General features: G+C 40.4%; 1 protein-coding gene across 1 annotated transcript in view; it reads left to right on the top strand.

Moving 5' to 3' along the window:
* Nucleotides 1-23,153, top strand: part of LOC126238016 (potassium channel subfamily T member 2) — a 1,051,128-nt gene that overhangs the window by 1,015,418 nt on the left and 12,557 nt on the right. The window contains exon 23 of the mRNA XM_049947763.1: nucleotides 15,052-15,150. Within this exon, the coding sequence (XP_049803720.1) occupies nucleotides 15,052-15,150 (99 nt within the window). The remainder of the gene's footprint in view (nucleotides 1-15,051; nucleotides 15,151-23,153) is intronic.

The following is a 23,153-nucleotide window of genomic DNA, read 5'->3' as shown; positions in this document are numbered from 1 at the left end:
TGCAAGCATTTTCGAAGTGGCTCAATTTGTAAATTGTTCACATGTTGCCATGGTTAAAATATACTGTGCATGGCTAAATTTAAATTTCTCACATGTTGCCATGGTTAAAACATACCATGCATGGCAAAATGACACTGTCCAGAAATAGTGCAGAGGCAATTAAGGTGCATCGCAGACCGTAGATGACGGGTGAACAATGGGAGCAGAGATGTATACAGACAAATAGACATGCAACTGTTGAGCAGCTGACTGCCTAGATGAACCAAGGGGCTACCAGCAGTGTCTCCTCAATGACTGTTCAGTGGACGTTGCAGTGTATGGGCCTTGACAACAAACATCTTGTTCATGGTCTTTTCAGTTAAATCATGTCTTATACTCGATCATACAGAAGGCAAACATCTTGCAACAATCATTGGAAGAGTCCAGGGCAAAGGAGGGAGTATTGTGGTGTTCCCTGGGTGATCTTATCATTCAGCAAGGCACAGTGGGTCTATTCTTGGAACCATGTTCACCCTTACAAGCAGTTTGACAATATTATGGAAAGGATAGTAGCTACTCACGATATAGCGGAGATGCTGAGTTGCAGATATGCACAACAAAAAGCCTGTCGAACAAGTAAGCTTTTGGCCAAAAAGACCTTCATTGGAATGGCCTCCACAGCCAAACACCAGGCTCATGAGTGTATGGGTTGCGATTGCGCGCATGTGTGTGTGTGTGTGTGTGTGTGTGTGTGTGTGCGCGTGCGCGTGTGCGTGTGCGTGTGAGAGAGAGAGAGAGAGAGAGAGAGAGAGAGAGAGTGTGTGTATATACCGGGTGATCAAAAACTCAGTATAAATTTGAAAACTGAATAAATCACGGAATAATGTAGATAGAGAGGTACAAATTGACACACATGCTTGGAATGACATGGGGTTTTATTAGAACAAAAAAAATACAAAAGTTCAAAAAATTTCCGACAGATGACACTTCATCTGATTAGAATAGCAATAATTAGCATAACAAAGTAGGACAAAGGAAAGATGATGTTCTTTACAGGAAATGCTCAATATGTCCACCATCATTCCTCAACAATAGCTGTAGTCGAGGAATAATGTTGTGAACAGCACTGTAAAGCATGTCCGGAGTTATGGTGAGGCATTAACGTCAGATGTTGTCTTTCAGCATCCCTAGAGATGTCGGTTGATCACGATACACTTGCGACTTCAGGTAACCCCAAAGCCAATAATTGCACGGACTGAGATCTGGGGACCTGGGAGGCCAAGCATGACGAAAGTGGCGGCTAAGCACACGATCATCACCCAACGACGCGCACAAGAGATCTTTCACACATCTAGCAATATGGGGTGGAGCGCCATCCTGTGTAAACATCGTACGTTCCAGCAGGTGTTTATCAGCCAGGCTGGGGATGATGTGATTCTGTAACATATCGGCGTACCTCTTGCCCGTCACGGTAGCAGTTCCAAAACCAAACGCATTTCCTCAAAGAAAAAAGGCCCGATAACAGTAGATGTGGTAAATCCAACCCATACCATGACTTTCTCGTTGTGCAATGGAGTTTCCACGACAGTTCTAGGATTTCCGGTAGCCCAAATTCTGCAGTTGTGGGCGTTGACAGACCCTCGGAGCGTGAAATGAGCTTCGTCGGTCTACAACACATTACTCAACCAATCGTCATCTTCCGTTATCTTTTGAAACGCCCACACCGCAAATGCCCTCCACTTCACTAAGTCGCCAGGTAACAGTTCATGATGCCAATGGATTTTGTACGGGTAGCATCGGAGGGCACACCTAAGTGCCAATCAAGCAGTAGTGTATGAAATGCCTGTGCGACGTGCGACTGCACGAGCACTGACTTCCCCATGCATAGACAAACCCACTACTGTCGCCATTTCTTCCTGAACTGTCTCAGCAACATTATGCCTTGTGCTCGGTTGGCCACTACGGGGTCTATCGTTGAAACAACCCATGGCTTCGAACTTCAAAATCATTCTCGCCACAGCTGCATTTGTCAACGGACCTTTACCCATTCAAATCCCCTTCCTATGGCTATAGGATCATAATGCTGAACTAGCACATTCCCCATTCTGATAATATAGCTTCACTATAAGCACCTTTTCAGTTAACATCAACATGCTGCGACTGCTGGCACATCTGATTCTCTCTCTAATTACAGCTCCTTTTATAGATTATTGTCATGCGCAGTCACTGACATTTTGGTGTCCAGTGCCATCTGTCAGACATTTTGTGAACTCTTTTTTTTTTCCTAATAAAACCCCATGTCATTCCAAGCATATGTGTCAATTTATACCTCTCTATCTACATTATTCCGTGGTTTATTAAGTTTTCAAATTTATACTGACTTTTTGATCACCCGGCGTAGGTACATTGCCTAGTCCTGATTGTCTTCTTGGCAACAATGATTTATCAGTTTCATGTATTTTGTGATTTTCTCACATATTCTTATGAATTTTTAGACTGTTTTATCTGCCACAGTCAATCCTTGCTCCTTCCATTTGCATCAATTCAGAAAGTTTTCTCTGTCCCTAGCCAGAACCCAGTCCCACATACTATTCCCATTGTGTTGCTTAACTCATGTAATCCCTCACAAATGGCCTAGTTATCAAATTACTCATCTCTCACAGCTGATCCTCCTTCCACAGTGACTTCCATCTGTTCAAATCCTGTCAGTCCATAGCTCTCACAAATGCAGTCCTGCAAAACCATTTACATTAGGCCCCAACCTTTTTATACTATCTCCTCTCCATCTGTAATATTATCCTCCTCTGCTATCCCAAATTCCTGCATCCCATAACCCAGACTGAAACCCTTAAATTGAGCAGCATGCACAATGCCACCTCAAAAAACTATCCAATCTGTTCACTTCATACTTCCACCTTGGACTACCAATGTCCACCACCACTATAAAAGCCCACATAAAATTTTCTACACATTCCCTTATAGCTAATAAACCCTGCCTTGCAGATATATTACATTTACCATACTCTCAGAGACTCCATTCTGCCACCCTTCTGAACCCAGGGTATAAATAGACGGGCAACACAGTTATCAACCTTTCCTTCAAAAGCCTCAGTCTCATAGAAGTATCAGTTATTTCAAAGGTCTTACATTTTAATGCACTGCAAAATTCAGTCATGTTGGACGACTTAAAAGTCTTATCCCCACCTCCTGGTCCCTAGAGTGGAAACTCTTTATTGCCACTAGTCCTACCATTCAGACTCAGTCAAACCTAATATTGAACCCTACCTGACTCAATTTCTTCCTCCATTTAACTGTGATCCATCCCCACTGCCCACAAATCATCCTCTTTTAACTTTCAAAAATTTTCTAACCTTTAACCTTACTTCAACATTTTTCTCCAAATGCTTTAACATGCAAACAAACCTCACATCCCCAGAAAGACAGTCCGCCACCTAAAATCTGATTCCTACCTTATAATCATATCTGCCAACAACGGCTCCATCAATGTGGTCATGAATCATAGTCATTAGAGGCAGAAGGCCTCTGCCAGCTGACAAATGTGTCCACCTACAAACCCTGCTACTGTGACCCTATTCCAGATATTCAGCAGGCTCTCCAGTCCTTCCTCAGATCCTTAGGCCCATCCCAGAATCTCTCCCCTGAGTCTATCTTCCTCCTCAACTCCACTGCCCCTCGCACTCCTTCCTTCTGCAAGCTTTCTAAATTACATAAACCCAACCACCAAGGATAAACTGTTGTGGATGGTTATTGTGCCCCCACAGAGAGAATCTCTGCCTTTGTGGACCAACACTTTCAGCTTATTTCCTGTAACCTACTCTCCTATATAAAAAAAACACCACCCATTTCCTCCACTACATTCACTGTTCTTGTTCTTTCACCACTCAGCACTCTTTTCGTTACTGCCTATCCCACTTCTCTCTACACTAACATCCCCAAAGCCTGTGGCCTTGCTGGTATTGAATGCTACCTTCCCCTGTGCCTGACTATCTCGAAGACTACAATCTCATTCCTCTGTTCACCTCATACTTCCACCTTGGACTACCGCTATCCACCACCACTATAAGAGCCTGCATGAAACTTCTGCTTTGAAGGTATCACCTACAAAAAATTCATGGTACAGCAATGGGCACCTGCATGACACCATCCTGTGCTAACCTATTCATAGGCTGCCATCTAAAGAAATCGTTCATAACCATCCACAATTCCAAACCCCTCACATGTTACAAATTCATTCATGACATCTTCTGATCTGAATTGAGGGTGAGTACATACTGTCACATTTCTCCAGAACCTCAACACCTTCTCCCCTATTCACTTCACCTGACCCTCCTCAGCCCAAGAAGCCACCTTCCTTGATGTTGATCTCCATCTCAAGACTGGTTACATCAGTGCCTCCATCCACATCAAACCTACTAAATCCCTGCATCCTAGGAGTTAGAGCAGCATCCACAGCATCCCTTTTGACAGCTGCCACTCATCCACACCAAGACAACCCTTCCTTAAAACCTTGCCTCCATGGCTGTCCTGTCTGTAATAACAAGCAGATGCTCTCTCCAAACACGTCAAGGGTCTCACGGAGGCCTTCACAGACTGAAATTTCCTTCCCAACCTTGTCCAGAAAGAAATCTCCCATGCCTTGTCTCCCCAGTCACCAGCCTCATGTAAATCATATTTAAATGTGCGCATGATCTCAGCATGAATGAAGTGACTTGATTTTTGGTATTATCAACATGGACTGTCTCATATGCCTACAGTTTTCGTGCACACAAACTTGGTCTAACAACTTGTCACCACTCATTCGAAGAAAGTAATTCTGTGAAAGCAAGTGTCAGTTGAGAAATGTGCCTCACTACCTACATCTTTTTCACTTAGGCATTGTAACAATACATTCTCACAAGGATTGACTTATACACTTGGAAATGTATATCAGAACAAATCGGTGAACTGATTATCAACCATTTACTAAAATGGTTGCATCTCTAAACTTTGTTAAATGGTAGCAATTTTAAGTTCTTTTCAGGTCATACTATCACTACTACTACTACTACTACTACTACTACTACTACTACTACTACCACCACCACCACCACCACCACTATTGTACTGTGGATAGATTTTTGTACAGCAGTTTTAGGTGGAAGGTGTTTTGATATGTGATTGCATCAGATGCTGGTAGATGCTGAGCTTGAACTACTCCATTTACGAGCTTCCCAACCTCAGGAAGCAGTTGCGTAGTAGCCATTACCCTTTGCTTTGAGCTCTCCACTTTACTTTTTGTTGTGCATTGATTGTTTTCATTTCTTATTTTGAAATTAATGAAGTGTCTATTACATCAAAAAGTTCAAATACAAGATTAGAAGAAATTGGTGATCCCTATAAGCATGTCCCAGTTCTGTTTATACTTAAGCACAAAACACTTGTGATGGCTGCCAGCCCTGCAGCAGTGAGATGAACCTTGTTCCCCCACACTTCTCCTCTCCCTTTGTCAATCTAGGATCTCTTATGTTTACTCTGGTGTCCCCGTCCGACAATTTTGACAGTCCGCCAGCAGGCGTGGACGTAGATGACAGCCACTAGGCAGCGCCCCAATAATCTGCGAGTGCTGCTGTCACCACCGCTGTGCTATGTGCAGGTGATACTCACTGCACCAGCCTATTGGCACTCATGGTGATCCTTTAAAGCCAGCAGTGCTGGGGCTCAGACCGTAGTTGTGTTCCGACAGCACTCATGATCATATTTCTATTCATTATTACTCATAATTGCTCTTGGTATCCAAATTGGTTTCTCTCTGTGATTTTAGTATTTTGCCTTGTGGTCTGTGTTGTCAGTCATCCTTGTTGTGTGTGTCTGCAATGTACTGATGATTCCCTGGTGACACTGTCAGCCGGTGTGCTTCGGTCTCACTCAATTCTGGTTACTAAATTTACACTTGTAGCCAACTGCCACATGAAAATGTCTGTACTATATTACTACTACTACTACTACTGCCACTGCCACTAATACTATTATTTATTTATATCTCTCTTCATGTTCTTGTAAACTGTTGGGCCTTAATTGTCGCTAGACAAAAATCACCTGTACACAACATATTCACAACCCCATTGTCTCCCTATCTCACATCCTTTGCTATCCTCCTACGAAAATATCACAGTACTTTTTTTCCCTCTTCTCTCAGATTTATTTATTTATTTGTGAATTTTTCATCTTATTCTCTTTTCTATCCTGCTGCTCTGTATCTTGTTACTTTAATTACAGGTTCATGCCTTGTACTTTTATCCATTTTTCTTAATCCATATACTTTTTATCTGTTTCCATTCTCCAACCTACCCATTCATTTCACCATATTACTTACTTTCTCATCTGTTTCCACTCTCCAGTCTTTTCATTTTCTGCTTCATCACTTGAGCTGATCAGCTATTTGCATGATTCTGTTTGACAGTTCTTTCAGTTACTAGGAAGACATTGCTGTGTTTGAAAAATGACGTACATTCATTCTGTCCAGTGTAACCAAAACTCACATTTTGTTATGTGAATATTTAGGCTGTATGTATGTTTACATTTAAATATGAAACCTGCTGTACAGTACTCTTAAGTTTTAGATGCATGTCTTGCATGGCACATGGCAGAGTATTGAATATTCACATTGCTTTTGGGTGATTGGGATGTGAAATATATATACCACGACAATTTCCACTTAACAAAGAATTGAGTCATACAGGGATAAGTGTTAAATGTTCTAATATAAAATGTATAAAACAATAAATCAGTCATTCATATAATGATGTGAGGGCTAGGTAATAATTTCTTGATCTGAACACAGAGATAGCATTGATATCAGTGGAATTTGGCTTTTGTTTTTTTTATTGCATGTTGTGCAATAACTCATATCAAACTGAGAAGTGGAATAGTTTTGTTTATATGGATTTTTAAACAACTGTCTTGTGTGGGTTTTGTTAAATTTGCTAAACTGAAATGCTGTGCCATCATAAAATTCTTTAATTTGGATGATTTTTTGCCACCGGAAATTTTTCCGTAATCGTTGAAGATTCGTAAGAAGTCCCCTTCAATTTCAACAGTTGATCGTAAGAAGTCCCCGTCTTCAATTTCAACAGTTGAGAAATAAATAGCAATGTAGATGATCACATACAAATGAACATATCGATAAACACAAATGAAAATATATATAAAGCGTGCAATTTTTTATTTTACAATCATTAATTAAAGATGTAACTGAGTATGTGCACTGATTTGTTACTGTGAGTGTATGAGATCTGAAACACCTGCTAGAAATGTAACAGTGGAAGCAAGTGGCATGTCATATAAATAGGGAAAGTCGATTTCATATAGCAGAAAGTCTTTGGATAATGTATTTTGGAATGCTAAAGAAATTCTTATTACTATCACTAGTAATAAGAATTTCTGTAGCATTCTAGAATACTGCACTAGTCTTGTGAATCAAACAGATGGGAAAAAATGTGGGGAAGGGACCTGGATAACAAAAGAGGAGAAAATCTGGTGTAATAACAATCTACATGATCACAAATGTATAACAAGGATGGATCTGAATTATGTACATTTGTAGGGTCCACCCTATTAACTAGATTTTGCAATCCCCTCATTTCCAATTATTCCCATGTCTAAGGGAAACTGTCTCCCTATCTCGCATCCTTTGCTATCCTTCTGCAAAAATATCACAGTACTTTTTTCCCTCTTCTATCAGTCTTCAGGTTTTACACACATAGAGAAGGGGGAGGGGGGGATTGCTTCTTCCTATAATGTGATGTATCAAAAAATCATCAGTCTGTGACGAAGCACCACTAATAAGTATAAAAATATAAACTGCCACCTCATATTACCAGACATTTTCAGGTAACATTGTATTCTTTTAAATTTCGCACATTATGATTGCGGATTTCTATATTTTTCTGATTATTTTAGCAATCAGTTCCCTTTTAAAAATTCAATGTGAAAGAAATGGTAAAGTTGTACATATTCCAAAAATGCTTGCATCGAGTATGTAGCACACATAGGGCATGGTTGCAAGGGAAGTGAGCAAAATGTGGTTGTGATTTTAATGTATGTTTAAGGGACATGTTATAACCTTTAATCACTAATAAATTGCGTGGATATACAAAAGTAGAAACAATAGCGGGTTACATGCTATTAACTCTGTATCTGTCATTTGACTGCCGTGCCGTGACATGCGGCCGGCGCCGTTCATAGCCAGGTGGCGCTCCCGTGCTCGGCTGAGCTGCGGAGCGCCTCTATCGCCGTGTTCGCGTACTGACGTAGCAGCACTTTTAAATCTCGTGGCACTGTCACAACACTTTTCCCCCCTTTGAAAAAAAACACTCACTTCCTTGGAGACACGGACAGTGCGGAGACATCCATGGCCTCTTGGGAGGCCCCGAGAAGATCCCAAGGAGAAACACGAGAGTATGGTCGAAAATGTACAGGATGGAAGCTTGCACGTGGAACGTGCCTCCTGGACGAGATGATGGGTGAAAACTCCGGAGCAGCATCCATAGGTGTCGTGGACCTGGGGGTGTGCTCCAGCAAGATGGGTCCCGGAGAAGGCGGCATCGTGACTGGGGCCGGTTCCAGCGTACTCGGAAGCGGGAGCGATGTGGGCTGCAGCAACACGCGCGGAAGATCAGCAGCAGCGACAGGACTGGCTTCTCGGGCTGGTGGAGGCGAAAGAAGGGGCGGTGGCACCGGCGTGGCCACCACTCGTGGGCGCATCTGGTCATAATGGCAAACAGCCATGCTGTCATCCGTACGTATTTCACAAAGCCGGCGGCCGCGAAGAGTCTGGACCACCCCTGGAATCCATTTAGGGCAAGATCCATACCCTTGTACGTCGGCGCCCACCGAGTATTTTCCCGCACGAGGGGAGACAGTACAAGGCCTGACAGGGTGAAGCAGGTGCAGTAGAGTGCGCGGTTGGCGGCTATGCAAGAGTTCAGCAGGGCTGCGATCACCCAGAGGCGTGAAGCGATAAGAACTCAGAAATTGCAACAGAGCGTCATTTGTGGAAAAATCACTAAGGAATTTTTTCATCTGGCTTTTGAAAGTGCGGACAAGGCGCTCGACCTCCCCATTCGATTGCGGATGGAAGGGCGGTGCTCTAACATGATGAATCCCTTGTCCAGTACAAAAATCACGGAAGGCCTGCGAAGAGAACTGAGGGCCATTGTCCCTGACAATCGTGGATGGAAGACCTTCTAGCGCAAAGATTTTGGACAAAGCCAGCGTTGTCACCGCAGTGGTGGGTGATGGACATCGAACAACAAATGGAAACTTCGAGAAGGTGTCAATCAACAGTAGCCAATAAGTGCCGAGGAAGGGGCCGGCAAAGTCAGTGTGCACCCGTTCCCATGGCTGCGCCAGATCGGGCCACGGAGAGGGCATTGTACGGGGTGCAGCCAGTTGTTGAGCACACTGACCACACGCAGCGACCATGTGGGCGATGTCCGAATCAAGACCGGGCCAATAAATGTGCCTGCGGGCCAGGGACTTAGTCCGAGAAATCCCCCAATGGCCTTCATGCAATAGTTTGAGAACATCTTTGCGAAGAGAGGCTGGCACCATGACCCGTGGAGATGCGCCATCCGTGGCCAGAAGAACAACACCCTCATGAACAGACAGACAAAGGTGCAAGGCATGGTAGTTGCGAAGGGGATCCAATGCCCGGCCCTTGGTCCTGTCCAGCCAACCCCGTTGAACAAAACCGATCACCTGACGCAGGACCGGGTCCGGCGCAGTAGCCGACGCGACCTGTGAACCTGGAAGTGGAAAACCCTCGACCGCACGACGTTCTTCCTCATCAATGTGGAAACAGAGTAGTTCATCTCGATCGAAAACTGGGTCGGGGCCCATCGGCAAACGCGACAACGCGTCAGCGTTGGCGTGCTGGGCCATGGCAATAGTGGATCTCATAGTGAAAACGAGACAAGTATAAGGCCCAACGTTGCAGGCGGTGAGCTGCCTTATCCGGAAGCGACGCCGATGGGCTGAACAGAGAGACCAGCGGCTTCTGGTCGGTGATGAGGTGAAACTTAGAACCATACAAAAAGATGCTGAACTTTTTTAGAGCATAAATGATAGCGAGCGCCTCATTTTCGATTTGAGAGTAATGCCGTTGGGCATCGTTGAGGGTCTTGGAAGCGTAGGCGATGGGTCGTTCTGACCCATCCTCATACCGATGGGCGATAACAGCCTCTAGGCCATACTGTGACGCGTCAGTCGCCAGAACCAAGTGCTGACCCGGACAGAATGTGGCAAGACAAGGCGCCGACTGCAAATGAGCCTTCAGGCGGACAAAAGTCTGCTCCCACTCGTCGGACCAACAGAAAGGAACGTTTTTGCATAACAGCTGATGCAGAGGATGAGCCACCGCCGCTGCGGATGGAATGAATTTGTGATAATAAGCAATCTTGCCTAGAAACGCCTGAAGTTCTTTGACCGTAGACGGCCAGGGTAGAGCGGTAATGGCTGCAACGTGCTGTCGTAGAGGACGTATACCCTCACGGGACAAATGGAAACCAAGATACACAATGGAGGGTTGGAAGAACTGTGACTTGTCCAGATTGCACTTCAACCCAGCCGAATGCAGAACCCGAAACAGGAAACGCAAATTGCGAAGGTGCTTCTCAGTGGAGTCCCCCGTGACAACAATGTCATCCAGGTAGTTGATGCAGCTGGGAACGGAAGCCGTGAGCTGTTCCAAAAACCGCTGAAAAATGGCCGGCGCGCTAGTGACGCCAAATGGTAACCGCTGGTACTGATACAACCCATAAGGAGTGTTGATGACGAGAAATTCCTTGGAAGACGCATCCAACGGCAACTGATGGTACGCCTCCGATAAGTCAAGTTTGGAAAAGAACTGGCCCCCAGCGAGCTTGGTAAATAATTCCTCAGGACGGGGAAGAGGATAAGTGTCAATGAGGCTCTGAGCATTGACAGTGGCTTTAAAATCACCACACAATCGCAGACTCCCGTTTGGTTTAGAAACCACCACGATTGGTGATGCCCGTTCGCTGGAGGTAACAGGAAGGAGAATCCCCGAAGCTGTTAACCTGTCTATCTCAGCTTTGACAGGTGCACACAACGCCATCGGAATAGGGCGTGCCCGGAAAAACTTAGGGCGAGCTGTAGGTTTAAGAGTAATGTGGGCTTCAAAATCCTTGGCACGACCCAGACCAGCAGAGAACACGAACGAGAATTCAGAACACAATCCATCCAGCTGTTGATACGGAATATCCTCAGATATGAGGTGCACATCATCATCAATGGAGAACCCGAATAACTGGAAAGCATCATAACCGAACAGGTTTTCAGTGCCCGCATGATCCACGACATAAAACGTGAGGGGCCTAACAACAGACTTGTAGGCAGTGGAAGCATCAAACTGGCCAACGATAGGAATTTTCTGCTTATTATAAGTTCGTAGATTTCGCGTAACTGGAGACAAGGGAGGGGAGCCCAACTCCAAATACGTGCGAGAATTAATGAGAGTTACTGCAGAGCCCCTGTCCACTTGCATGCGAGTGTCTTTATCCAGAACACGAACAGTAACAAACAACTTATTTGGTTGAGAAAGCACACAGTTAACATCCAAGTCCGATGCCTCGTCCTCGTCGACAGGAACTTTAGGGGACTGACACACAGAAGCAATGTGGCCTTTTTTCCTACATGAATTACACGTGGCCCAACGTTTTGGACACGCGGCCCTATCATGCTGTACGAAACAACGTGGACAAGAAGGAAGTGCGGAACGAACCTGCTTCTGTGGTTGCTGTTTTCGCTGCAAGCGTGGCGGCCCAACGCGACGCTGTTGACGCAAGTGAACCGCCGCCACATCGTCGTTCCCCTGTGAAACAGGCAAATTGTCCACGTCGAAAGTGGTCTGTATGGCGCCTACATCACACCACGCGTCTATTTGCGCACCAGTAGCGTGAGACACTTCACAAGATTGAGCGATGCTGAGAACTTCCGACAACGACGGGTTTGGCAGTTGTAAGGCACGTTGCCACACTTCTTTATCAGGAGCAAGCCGTAGAATAGCGTCCCGAACCATTGAATCAGCATAAGACTCATGATGAGTGTCCGTGACAAACTGATATTTCCTACTCAGACCGTGTAGTTCCGCCGCCCAAGCCCGGTAAGATTGATGGGGCTGTTTACGACACCGGTAGAACGCCACGCGGGCGGCCACAACGTGGGTGTTTTTTCGGTAATAGTTAGACAATAAGTCACACATTTTCTGGAAGGACAGAGAGGCAGGTTCCCGCAGAGGGGCTAACTGAGATAGCAGCTGATAGATCCGTGGGGAAATCCAAGATAGAAATAACGACTTACACATAGGAGCATCGACAACGCCGAAAGCCAAGAAGTGTTGCCGCAAACGCTTCTCATAATCCTCCCAGTCTTCAGCGGCCTCGTTGTAAGGAGGGAACGGAGGCGGAGAAGAGGAAGACAGACGATGAGTAAGCGATGTCGACAACGCCTGAATAGCAGCCGTCAGCTGTGTTTGTTGTTCAATGAGCACTTGCAGAAGCTGTTCCATGTCTGCCCCGACACGAACACACAATCCCACAAAGCAGGAAAAAAAATATCCCATCCTCGTCGCCAAAAAGTGTTATAACCTTTAATCACTAATAAATTGCGTGGATATACAAAAGTAGAAACAATAGCGGGTTACATGCTGTTAACTTCGTATCTGTTATCCGACTGCCGTGCCGTGACATGCGGCCAGCGCCGTTCATAGCCAGGTGGCGCTCCCGCACTCGGCCGAGCTGCGGAGCGCCTCTATCGCCATGTTCGCATACTGACATAGTGGCACTGTCACAACAGGAGACTTAATCACATTAAATTTAAACTGGACAACTACGTCACATTTCAGTGGATTGGATGACAATGAAGAAATAAATATTTTAAAAAAACTGACATACTTTTCTTACTTTTACTCTGTTATGTTACATTTTGGAGTAACTCCACGAACCTCGAAGAAGTTTATGGAGTGCAAAAGTCTGTAATGAGACTCATTTGTTGTGTAAAACCATCTTCTTTCTGCAGAAGCACAAACAGAAAAAGACTCTCTGTGGACAATAGTGTCTATTGCAACAAGAAAACTTTTCGTGATCTTTGAAGGAGATTGAACTATGGATAGTACTTCATGGGATTAATATTACAACAGTGACTACTGGTGAAATATATGGAAGAAACAGCCAGTCAGTAAGGGAGCTGGGAGGGTTAAGTAAAGGTTGCTATAACACAGAAGATCCTGGCAAATACAAGAGAGATGGTCACCCTACATCCACATAACAGAATAAAAAAGTCAGTAAGTTCCTTCATCAGTAAAGGGGGGGGGGAGAGCAGAGAGATGGAGAGAGAGAGGAAAAGTGAAATGAGGAAAAGGATGTGAAAAGCCCTTACTATCCCAGGGCTTGAAATACACAAATTAAAATGAGTAATGCATAGGTTTAAAATCCTGAAAAGTATGTGAAACATTATTAAATGGAAGAATGTCAATAAATTAGGAAAGTGGGGCTGGAAAAGACAGGTAGGTTGAACAGTACATGAAGTATCATGTCACTAAGCAGTAGAAAATGAAGATTCAACAAAATGAGGGACAGTAGAAAGAAGGGAAGAAATTATGGTAATAGAACTCATCAACACTACAATTAACCCTAGGAGACAGACAGAAAGGAGATGTGTCCCTCTCAGTCCAGAATACTTAGTAATCTCTTCTTATATGAGTTCTCCATTTCTTCATTTTGTCCAGTTGTATGTTGTAAAATAAATGTTCAAAGATTTGAATTTTTTCCTCTCTTGGGTGTTGCTGTTTGTTGCACTTAATGTTTTTCATCTTCCTCACAACTCTGCACCAAGAAAATACTGCATTTTTCCTCTTTCCTGGTTTAAAATCTCTCCCTTTTAAGAGAATGTTGTTTTAGCAATCTACATCATTCAATCATGTCATGTTTTTATCTGAAGAAAAGGACATGAGAAGCTATCAGAAACTGTGACATCCTAATGCCTCTTCTTGTAGCACCAGAGATGAACAAGAGTGACTAATTTAATGGTGTTGGTGTTTGTAAAAGAGACAGTGGTATTTGTGGTGGTGGTCTTTGTAGAAGAGACGATAGTGGCAGTGTTGGTGCTGATGGGGGCACATTAGGTGACAGCTCTACTTCTCCTCTCATCTATCCATTTCGTTTGTTTATTAAAGACTGTCAACAAATTTAATTCGAGGTTATTCTAATTTTCTTGTGTATGTTTCTAAATTATTTTTGGCTGCTTAAACTTTGTTATGTGTACCTTTCACTTTCTTTTGATTATGGGAATCTAGTATGTTGTATAGTGAAGAGAATATGTCAATATTATAGTCTGTGAGAGTGAATTGCAGTAGTACAATTATTATATAGCATAACAGGTTATCTGATCCTACATACAATTGCTTTATCAGTTCAATATTTTCATCTTTATTTCCCATTTTAAAATTTAATAGTTACAGTTTCTCAGGACAAAAGTTAACAAAATTTGTTCAGGCTTTATATTTACAAATTAATGTTACAGCTATTATAATAATTAGTTGTAATGCAAAAGATCATTCTTGGCATTTACCACCAATGCCCATGTATTTAAGCATTTCTACAAATTAGGTAAATATGCCCTGTGTGAAAATCATTTCCGTGTGAATAAATATACTCACACCACATGGAAGGGCCATAATTACTGAGCAAGAATTCCCTGTGTCAGTGCAGTTTCTCGTTTTGAAGCTAGTACTACATCACTTCTGTGAAGCAAATTACTGGGATTTCTAATCGTGTTGATAAATTTGTTATAAGAATTTCATTTTGTACACACCCGTCAAAGCAACTGTTAGTCACTGCAAAGTTGACCTGCACTCTTGGACTTTCATAAGAGTAATGACTGACAAGTATTCAGCTAACATCAACAAGCCTCGTTACTGCTAAGCTTAAAGACTAATATTTAGTGCATGCCACATGTAGTTTACCCACTGGTCTTGCTTACTGTTTATTCAAGCCTGACGAGGAGAATGACTCAGATGGAGTTGGGGTTACATACAGGCCAAAATCTCAAATTCGAAACTGTCTGGGTTGCGTACAAAACCAGACATCTGTGGTGAGTAAATCAAGTGTTTGTGATTGTTTCAAGGCACCTGCTGCTTTTTGGCTGAATATATGTGTGTGTGTTTCCTTGCTTTATATGTGAGAACATACTTATATAATTTTCATTGAAAATGAGTCCACAGTTGCTAGAAATTTTTGAAATTACTCCACAATCTTCTGCTACTGTCAACTTCTTGGTTTATTCTCATTTCAGTTTTACAATTTGAGCCCTAAACTAAGCAGTAACTGTAGATATGTGTTATTTAGACATACAATAACTGTGAATTTAATCTTATGGCATGATGTCATAACTCTGTACTAAAAGCTTGTATTGTTACTGGACAAAAGTTATCTATCTGTGTACAGTTTCTCATATCGAAGCTAGTACTGCCTCATTTTTGTGGTGCAATTTCACTGATACTACATTACAGTTTTAGTTATATTAACTATATTGTTCTCAGGACATGTATTTGCATACAAGACAGTGCAAAAGCCACCATGGAAATATTTATGCTCTCAAGTTTGATGATTTTGCATCATAATTTACATTTAGTGTACTTGAAAATGGGTTGAGTTTGAAACTGTGCAATTATACTGAGAATAAACCAAAAAGCTGACTGTTGCAGTTGGCTATGGAGTCGTACCAAAAATACTTTCTTAATTTAATTCATTCTGTAGAGACTGGCTTAGAAACTGGGAAATATCACATGCTTATTGAAAGAGTTTGGGCAAAAGGAATGTGATGCGTCATTAGCTTTTTGTTTCATAATATTTTGCAGTACCATTAGCACGTGGTGTGATTTTTTTATATTATTATTATTACTATTTGTTGTATGTATGTGTATTTAATGTTTCCTCCTCAAATACACAAGTGAATTTATGGGTCTCTGGGTTCTTATTACATAAATACTAACACTACTTTCTTGTAGCTAGAGATATCTAATAAAAGCACAAAATCAATTGGATGTTCATTCAGTGGAAGATGCCAACTGACTCATTTAATAGAGCAAATGTAAATATGATCCCTCCTTCAGCTTGAGCTGAACTTCAGGAGAAACTAACTTTCCACACTGGTAACAGTTTTCTGGCTGCCCAAATAGTTATTTCCATAACCAGATGTAACATAAAATTGTCTTGAAGAAATTGTCATTGTTATTGTGGTCTTCAATTTTAAGACAAGTTTGACGCAGCTCTCTGTGCTAGTCTGTCCTGTTCAGACTGTTTAATCTCTGCTCAACTACTGCATCCTACATCAATCTGAACTTGCTTATTGTAGTAATTCCTTCATCTACCCCTACAGTTTTTATCTCTACCCTTCTTTTCATTAGCAAATTTGCTATTCTTTGATGTGTCAGGATATGTCCTATTACCAATCTCTTTATCTGGCCAAGTCCTGCCATACATCTATTTTCTTCCTAATTCATTTCAGTATCTCTTCATCAGTTATTCTATCAACCCACATAATTTTCAACACTCTACAGGAACACCAAACTTTGAAAGCTCTGTTCTTGTTCTGCCTGAACTGTTAATCTCCCACATTTCACCACAATACAAGGCTACACTCTACACTTCAGTTTACATCCATACCCTCCAAAGAGGGCTACCAATCTTCTGGCTTTTTAGTGACATGTCCAGTTTCTCGGTGCGTTTTTTAATGCCTGTCTGGAATTTTTGTTTTTTAGAAAGTGTGCAGCTTTTTGTTATTGGAGGTGCATATTATCATCTGATGAAATTCACTGTAGTGTAACTGGACTGAATTATAAGCTACACACATTTGGCTGTATATTTTTTCGCAAGGTCTGCTACAAATGACATAATTGTCAGAGAGTGTTGTATTCATAGTTGATATATACAATATCTCGATTCGAGGTATTGTATTTTCTCTGGCATTGTCTCGAAATTTTCAGTCAACATAGGTGATACCTCGAGTCAAGATATTGTAGTTTGTATAGCATTGCTGTGATATTTCCATGCTGTGAAACAAAAGCTTGTTAGTTATTATCTGATTTGAAGTATGTTGTCTTCTAAGTTAAATAATAGTGGCAGCAGAAAAAGGCAGTGCAAGTTCTCAGACAAAATAAAAGCAAACCACAAATGCTTTGTATTTGGGCAAAACAAAAGTGAAGCTAAATGTGCAGTGTCTGATTGCTACATTAATTTGGGGAATAAGGGCTATGAACTTGGAAAGACATCTTTGCACAAAATACCTAGAAAACTGGGTGCAGCCAATGGAAGAATTCAAGTTCTTCAAATGACTTAAAGAAGAAGACGTAAAGAATCTGTTCTTTGATAATATTCTTCCATGTCTTCAGGTCTTACAAACCAGAAGTGTGAAAATAGATTATTTGAAATGGTTTGACCAATTCTGCAACATCAAGAATTGTGCCAAATCTATGGTCCTAGAAAAAAAACTCTAAGCTAGGCCAACAGTGGTGTCCTTTGTTTAAAAAGCGCCAAAATGTCAAACCATTTTCTGAAATTTTGAAAATTTGCCAATTTTTCTTTGTGGTTCTTGGTAGCAATGTATCTACTGAATAGTTGTTTTTTCCGTTTGTTGACAGATCCATTGAAATTAATTTTACTGGTCAAGTTTAGTTCCATGGATATGCCTTGTGCAGAATTTTATAGCTATATTCTTCATGATAATAATTGAGATGTTCTCTCAGCAGTACAGTCTACTGAAAAATATACTTTCAAAGGGTACACTACTGAAAAATACTGAAAATTACTTCAAGATGATTGTATTGTATATGCAACAATTATATTGTTTGATACTATAGTACAAGTTACATTCCACATGATCAATGTTTTCAGAATTCATGATAGATGGCATGGCAGATGTCATGCTGTTCAGTATACCTCATAATTTATGAGCTGGTAATACATTCTAAGACTCTATAACAAATAGATGTCCTAGAGTATTGGACAGTAGTTTTGTGGGTCACTTCTGCCACCCATATTGTACTGTAGATGGGTGTGACCTGTACATTCTGGGCATGTTTCTAGTTTGAGAGATTTATGGTGTGTTATGGTTAAAAGACAAGCTAACTCAGCCACAAATTGAGTGGAGAATCTGATAGGTATTCCATCAGTCACTGGGGTGACTTCACCTGTTTGTCAAAGCCACTGACACCAATATGCTTTCCACTCATTTTTGCAGTGGTACAAGAATTCTTTGTTTTAGTTCCTGTATCGTCCATGAGTTTCTGGTCTCTAACTTTGGTGATGCTAACATACTTTATGTGAAAGATCTTCCAATTATATTCTGCTAATATAGGTATTGAAGACTTCACACTTTGCTCTCCTGACAGCCAAATAAGTTTCATTCAGCACCACTCTATAGCCCTGTTGTTTGTTTTATACCTACTGCAGTCTGTGTCTCTCTAGAAGTTTCTTTGCAGTGACTGCATATCATGGAGGATCCCTCCCATCATGAACCATATGTTGTGTATCATCAGCTATTCTTTTTAGCGTGAGCCATAGTTCCTCTATATGCTTCTGCCATGACCTAAAAGTTTGAACTTCCTCATTGAGAAAAGACACTCTGTCCCTTTATCTAGATTTCTGAACATATAAATCTTTCTGCTTATTTTAGCTGTACTTTGTACTCTGGTAAACATCACTGCGACTGCTGCCTCGTATCTACTGATTCCAGTTTCGGTGTGTACTTTCTCAAAAGAAAGTCTGATCTGCTTGTTTCCATTAAATCCAATAAATTTCTGTCATAAGTAAGATTCAGAATCGTCTGTTATTGGTAGTTTCCAGAGAAGACACTCAGCAAAAAGTTTTTTTTATTCCAGTCTTTGATCACAATATACAGTCCTTCGACAATGGCTGGTTTGAGTCAGTAATGACCATCTTAAGATCTTATGCCTCCCTGTCCCCATTACAGTCTCAGCGTAAGAGCCCGCCCTCTGCACACCACAGAACCGCCCACTTGTGCAGCTCAGTAATACTTGTAAAACAATAAACTGGTAGCCAAGATCACAGGAATTCTTTTTATTCCATGATTACCGGATTCAGCGAAACTAAAGCCGCCATCATCAGATCTTAGGACACATTCAGGTTACAACATCAAGGCATACAATGGTGATATTAATAGTTGCCTATAACACGCAGGCCTTACAAAATTGTTGTAAGTAGCACATAGGTGTCCAAGAGAGATGACATTATAAATGTTAAGTGTCTCCATCACATACAAGTGCAAGCTAGGTACTAGGTACCAGGTAGTACAATTGATGTAGATTTACTGAATCAAACTGGGAAGGAAAGAAATTTATGGCACAACTGAACTGAAAGAAGGTATCAGCTGATAAGACACGTCCTGATGCATCAATCTGAAGTCAGCTGGTTAATGGGAGCAAGTGTAGGGGCATCAAAATTACAGAGGAAGAACAAAGCTTGACTACAATAAGCAAGTTCAAAAGGATGTAGGGTGCAGCACTTATGCAGAGATGAAGGTGTTTGAACAGGATGAACTAGCAAGGAGAGCAGCTTCAAACAAGGGTCGGATTAAGGACCACAACAACAATATCAACTGTACCTGTCTTTAATGGCTTCATTTCTGAATAAATTTTCCCGTGTGTACTACTGTCTCTTCAAATTTATACTTGCACTGAAAACCACACCCAGAAGAAATGAACATGCTTATATTCCTACCAGTGTGGATGTAGTATATGGAAGGAAAGTTACCCATTCCCTAACACAACAGATCAAGGGAAAATAAAAAAGAAATATAGACTGAAAAGAATAACTTCAATATTGTTGCCTATTTCCCATTTTTACATTAGTTTTGTATATCTCATTTGGCATGTGTACTATTACATTTGGCTTGTTTTCTTTTTCATCCTCACACATACTTGGATCTCTAAAAAAGTGAAGCTTCTCATATTCAAGGAATATGGAGGCAGGATTTAAAATCATTATTACACTTCTTTTCAAGTGGTTTCTATACCACAATAGCCCAGTGTGTTAACACTGTTGATAAATGAATATTTGATTAACAGTATTAGTAAGAAAAATAGTGTTTAACTTAACTAGAACATTGAATATCAAATACAGTCTCAGAGCACTGGTAGCTACTATTTCTGTCATGGAATTTCTGCTAAATGGCCTCTTGAACTTTTTCGACGATCTTCGTCAGAATTTGATTTACAAGTGAGATATTGATAGTGAAAAATTAGTACAAAAATTTAGTAATTCATTGAATATTGTCTATCCAAGCTCATTCTTGATAAGACATACTAGACATAACTGTCTGCAAAACTCATATGGAGTTAACAAGAAAAACATAGTATGAAACCAATATGTTACTGTACTACTAGCTGAGTAAGCAGAGAGTGTGGGAGTTGACAATCCATAAAATAGTTATTAAAAGTATGAGCAGGGTATAGGTGAATGTTCAGAGAAGAAAGTCAATTTATCTTCATCTTTCTTCAATCTTGGCAACTATTCTCTGACTTAATTATGACCTTCCCTTTTACACCATTTTACTAACTGTTTACAAATTTTTCTGTCTTTTGATTCAGATCTTTGTTTGGCTTCCATTATTGCCCACTATTTTGTGTCTCTCCTGACCTTTCAGTATCAACTTTTCCAAATCTCTATAAATTTTTCTCTCCTCTCCTCATTTTTTATCATATATCATGAAGAGGTAACCTTATTTTCTTCAAACTTGAGATTTATGTGTCTTGTTTACTGCTTTATTGTTACATAGAATTTCATTAAATTTGTGTGTTAAGAATAAATTTTCAGCTTTCATTCATATTGTTGCTTTTTGATTTTACACTATTTGTAATTAATTTGTCTGCTACCTCATTCAAATAAAACTGTTTAGGTGCAACATGAGACATATGAATTGTCTGAAAGATCAGTTACACTGTTTTTCATTCTCAATAAGTTTGGTCTCAAGTAACTAACCCCTGAAGAAAATTTCACATTGCATTTTTATATGTTTCATTACTCAGAGCAACTAACAGAAACGTTTAAACTATTAATGTATTCATACTGCTGGGACCAGAAGCTGATCCAAGATCTGTTTCTAATTTAAAGGTATTATACTGTGACTGTAATACACAAGGAAATGTGCTGTTGTTGTTAAGTGAGTCTTGATTAAGAATCTACACATGCACTCTGTGTTTCACATCTGTTTAACTGCATAAAAACTCTGCTTGTATTTACCAATGTCACCAATAAAAGGATAAATAAACTGGAATCAACAAAAATTAAAGGATGCCAATTCAACTACTTATGGATGTTTTCAATTTCAAATAATATTATAATTTATTTAGGTGTCAGATCCTTTTACAACAAAGAACTTTGAATATTAAACCTTTTCAAAGCAAGAAATCTAAAATGACAAAGATATACTTTGTTCAGATTCACAATGTGAGTGACTTTTGCTACCAAACCAACTTATTACACTAGTTGCAATAGAAATAAATACTGATTATTCTAGACATGTCTTGACAGTTGAAAAGGATGTTAGTATCAGTAGTTTGCTACCCCTGTTAAATATTTGTTACTGTCATTAGTTTTCTACCCCTGTTTAACATGAGTTTGCTGAATACATTGTATTTATACATAGTTTGTACATTATATTCTTTGCATGCCCTATAACTCCTTTGTTGTGCCCACATTCAGAGCTTGAAGACTTTGTATTAATGCAGCTAGATGAGCTATTGGTTTTCCTCTACAAATGCGGATGACTGTTTGAATTCTGAATTAGTACTGCAGCTTGATTTCCATACGAATTTTTCATTGAATTGTAAACTAAATCACTATTCCAGATACAAAATCTAAAATAAAAGATCAGTTTAGGTACTTTAGTATAAGTGTACTTAGGTTGAAATTGTTGAGTTACATTAAAAACCCATTTACAGCTTCTTTGTTGTCTGTTTCTTGACATTTAATCACAAATATTTTATATGCTTTAATAAAATTAACTTTTGAGTTGGGTGAATCGCATACAAAGAATTTGCTGGAGATGGTATTATTTCATAAGTTCATAAAACTGCAAGGTATCAAGACTTGTATTACACAAGACATTCATACTTAACAATTTTCCTAAGGTTATAGAGCAATGGGAGGAGGGTAAAAGAAGATTAAGAAATGAGAAACCTTTTTTTCTGATTGTGAATTGTGTGGAGCTTTCAGACTGTGAATTGTGTAAAGAACTAGTCAATGATAATCATCATCTCGTATTTGAAAATTTTGCTTCATTTTATCTTGCCACTTGCTGTATTATTCTGTAGTAGGAAATAAAAGTTTAGCATTTTATTTCACTTACAAAAAAGCTTAATGTTTACACAATTTATTTAAAGTTTTTAAAATAAGGGTGTGTCATAACTTCCACATTAAGCTCTTAGACTTGGCCACTTAACTCATAACTGGATAAGATCAAATATTGATGTTACGTTTCTTGTCAAAGTTGTTACTAGATATGTTAGTGGATGTAACATTCGTCCATACTTTTTGCATACAAAAATCTGTTTTTAGTACACGACACTCAAGTGTGGATAGAGTCAATAGTGATAAACATTTAGTCTAGTTTGTTGCACTGATCTTCATTTCAGTACATGCACTTTCATTTGTTAATGCAGTTTAGTGCAGTTAGCTCACCATGAAATAACAGTTCCTGGATTTAAATATGTTTCAGCATCAGCTTTTCTATATTAAAATGCATTCACTTTTTAAACTGAGTTTGTTGCCAACTAACCATCATTTTATTCCATTGGAGCAAAATGGCTCTGAGCACTATGGGACTCAACTGCTGAGGTCATTAGTCTATTCCATTGGAGTTTGATTCCATGAGCAGCAAATAAAATTGTTCATAGTCATATTTCCCGATATTCAGTTTTGAACTGATAAAAAATACACAAACAATTTTTCCCAATAACACTGTGGTTTTTAAATGACATTCCATTGCTCCATTATTTGAAAGCAGTCTTTTATAATCCTCCCGAAGCATAGATTGACAGGACAGTGCCATCTTCCACACTGGAAAACAGATATTGG

The sequence above is a fragment of the Schistocerca nitens genome, chromosome 1 (assembly GCF_023898315.1).
Source record: "Schistocerca nitens isolate TAMUIC-IGC-003100 chromosome 1, iqSchNite1.1, whole genome shotgun sequence".
Classification (NCBI taxonomy): domain Eukaryota; kingdom Metazoa; phylum Arthropoda; class Insecta; order Orthoptera; family Acrididae; genus Schistocerca; species Schistocerca nitens.
Note: the sequence above shows the minus strand (reverse complement) of the source record. Positions and strands in the feature narration are given on the sequence as shown.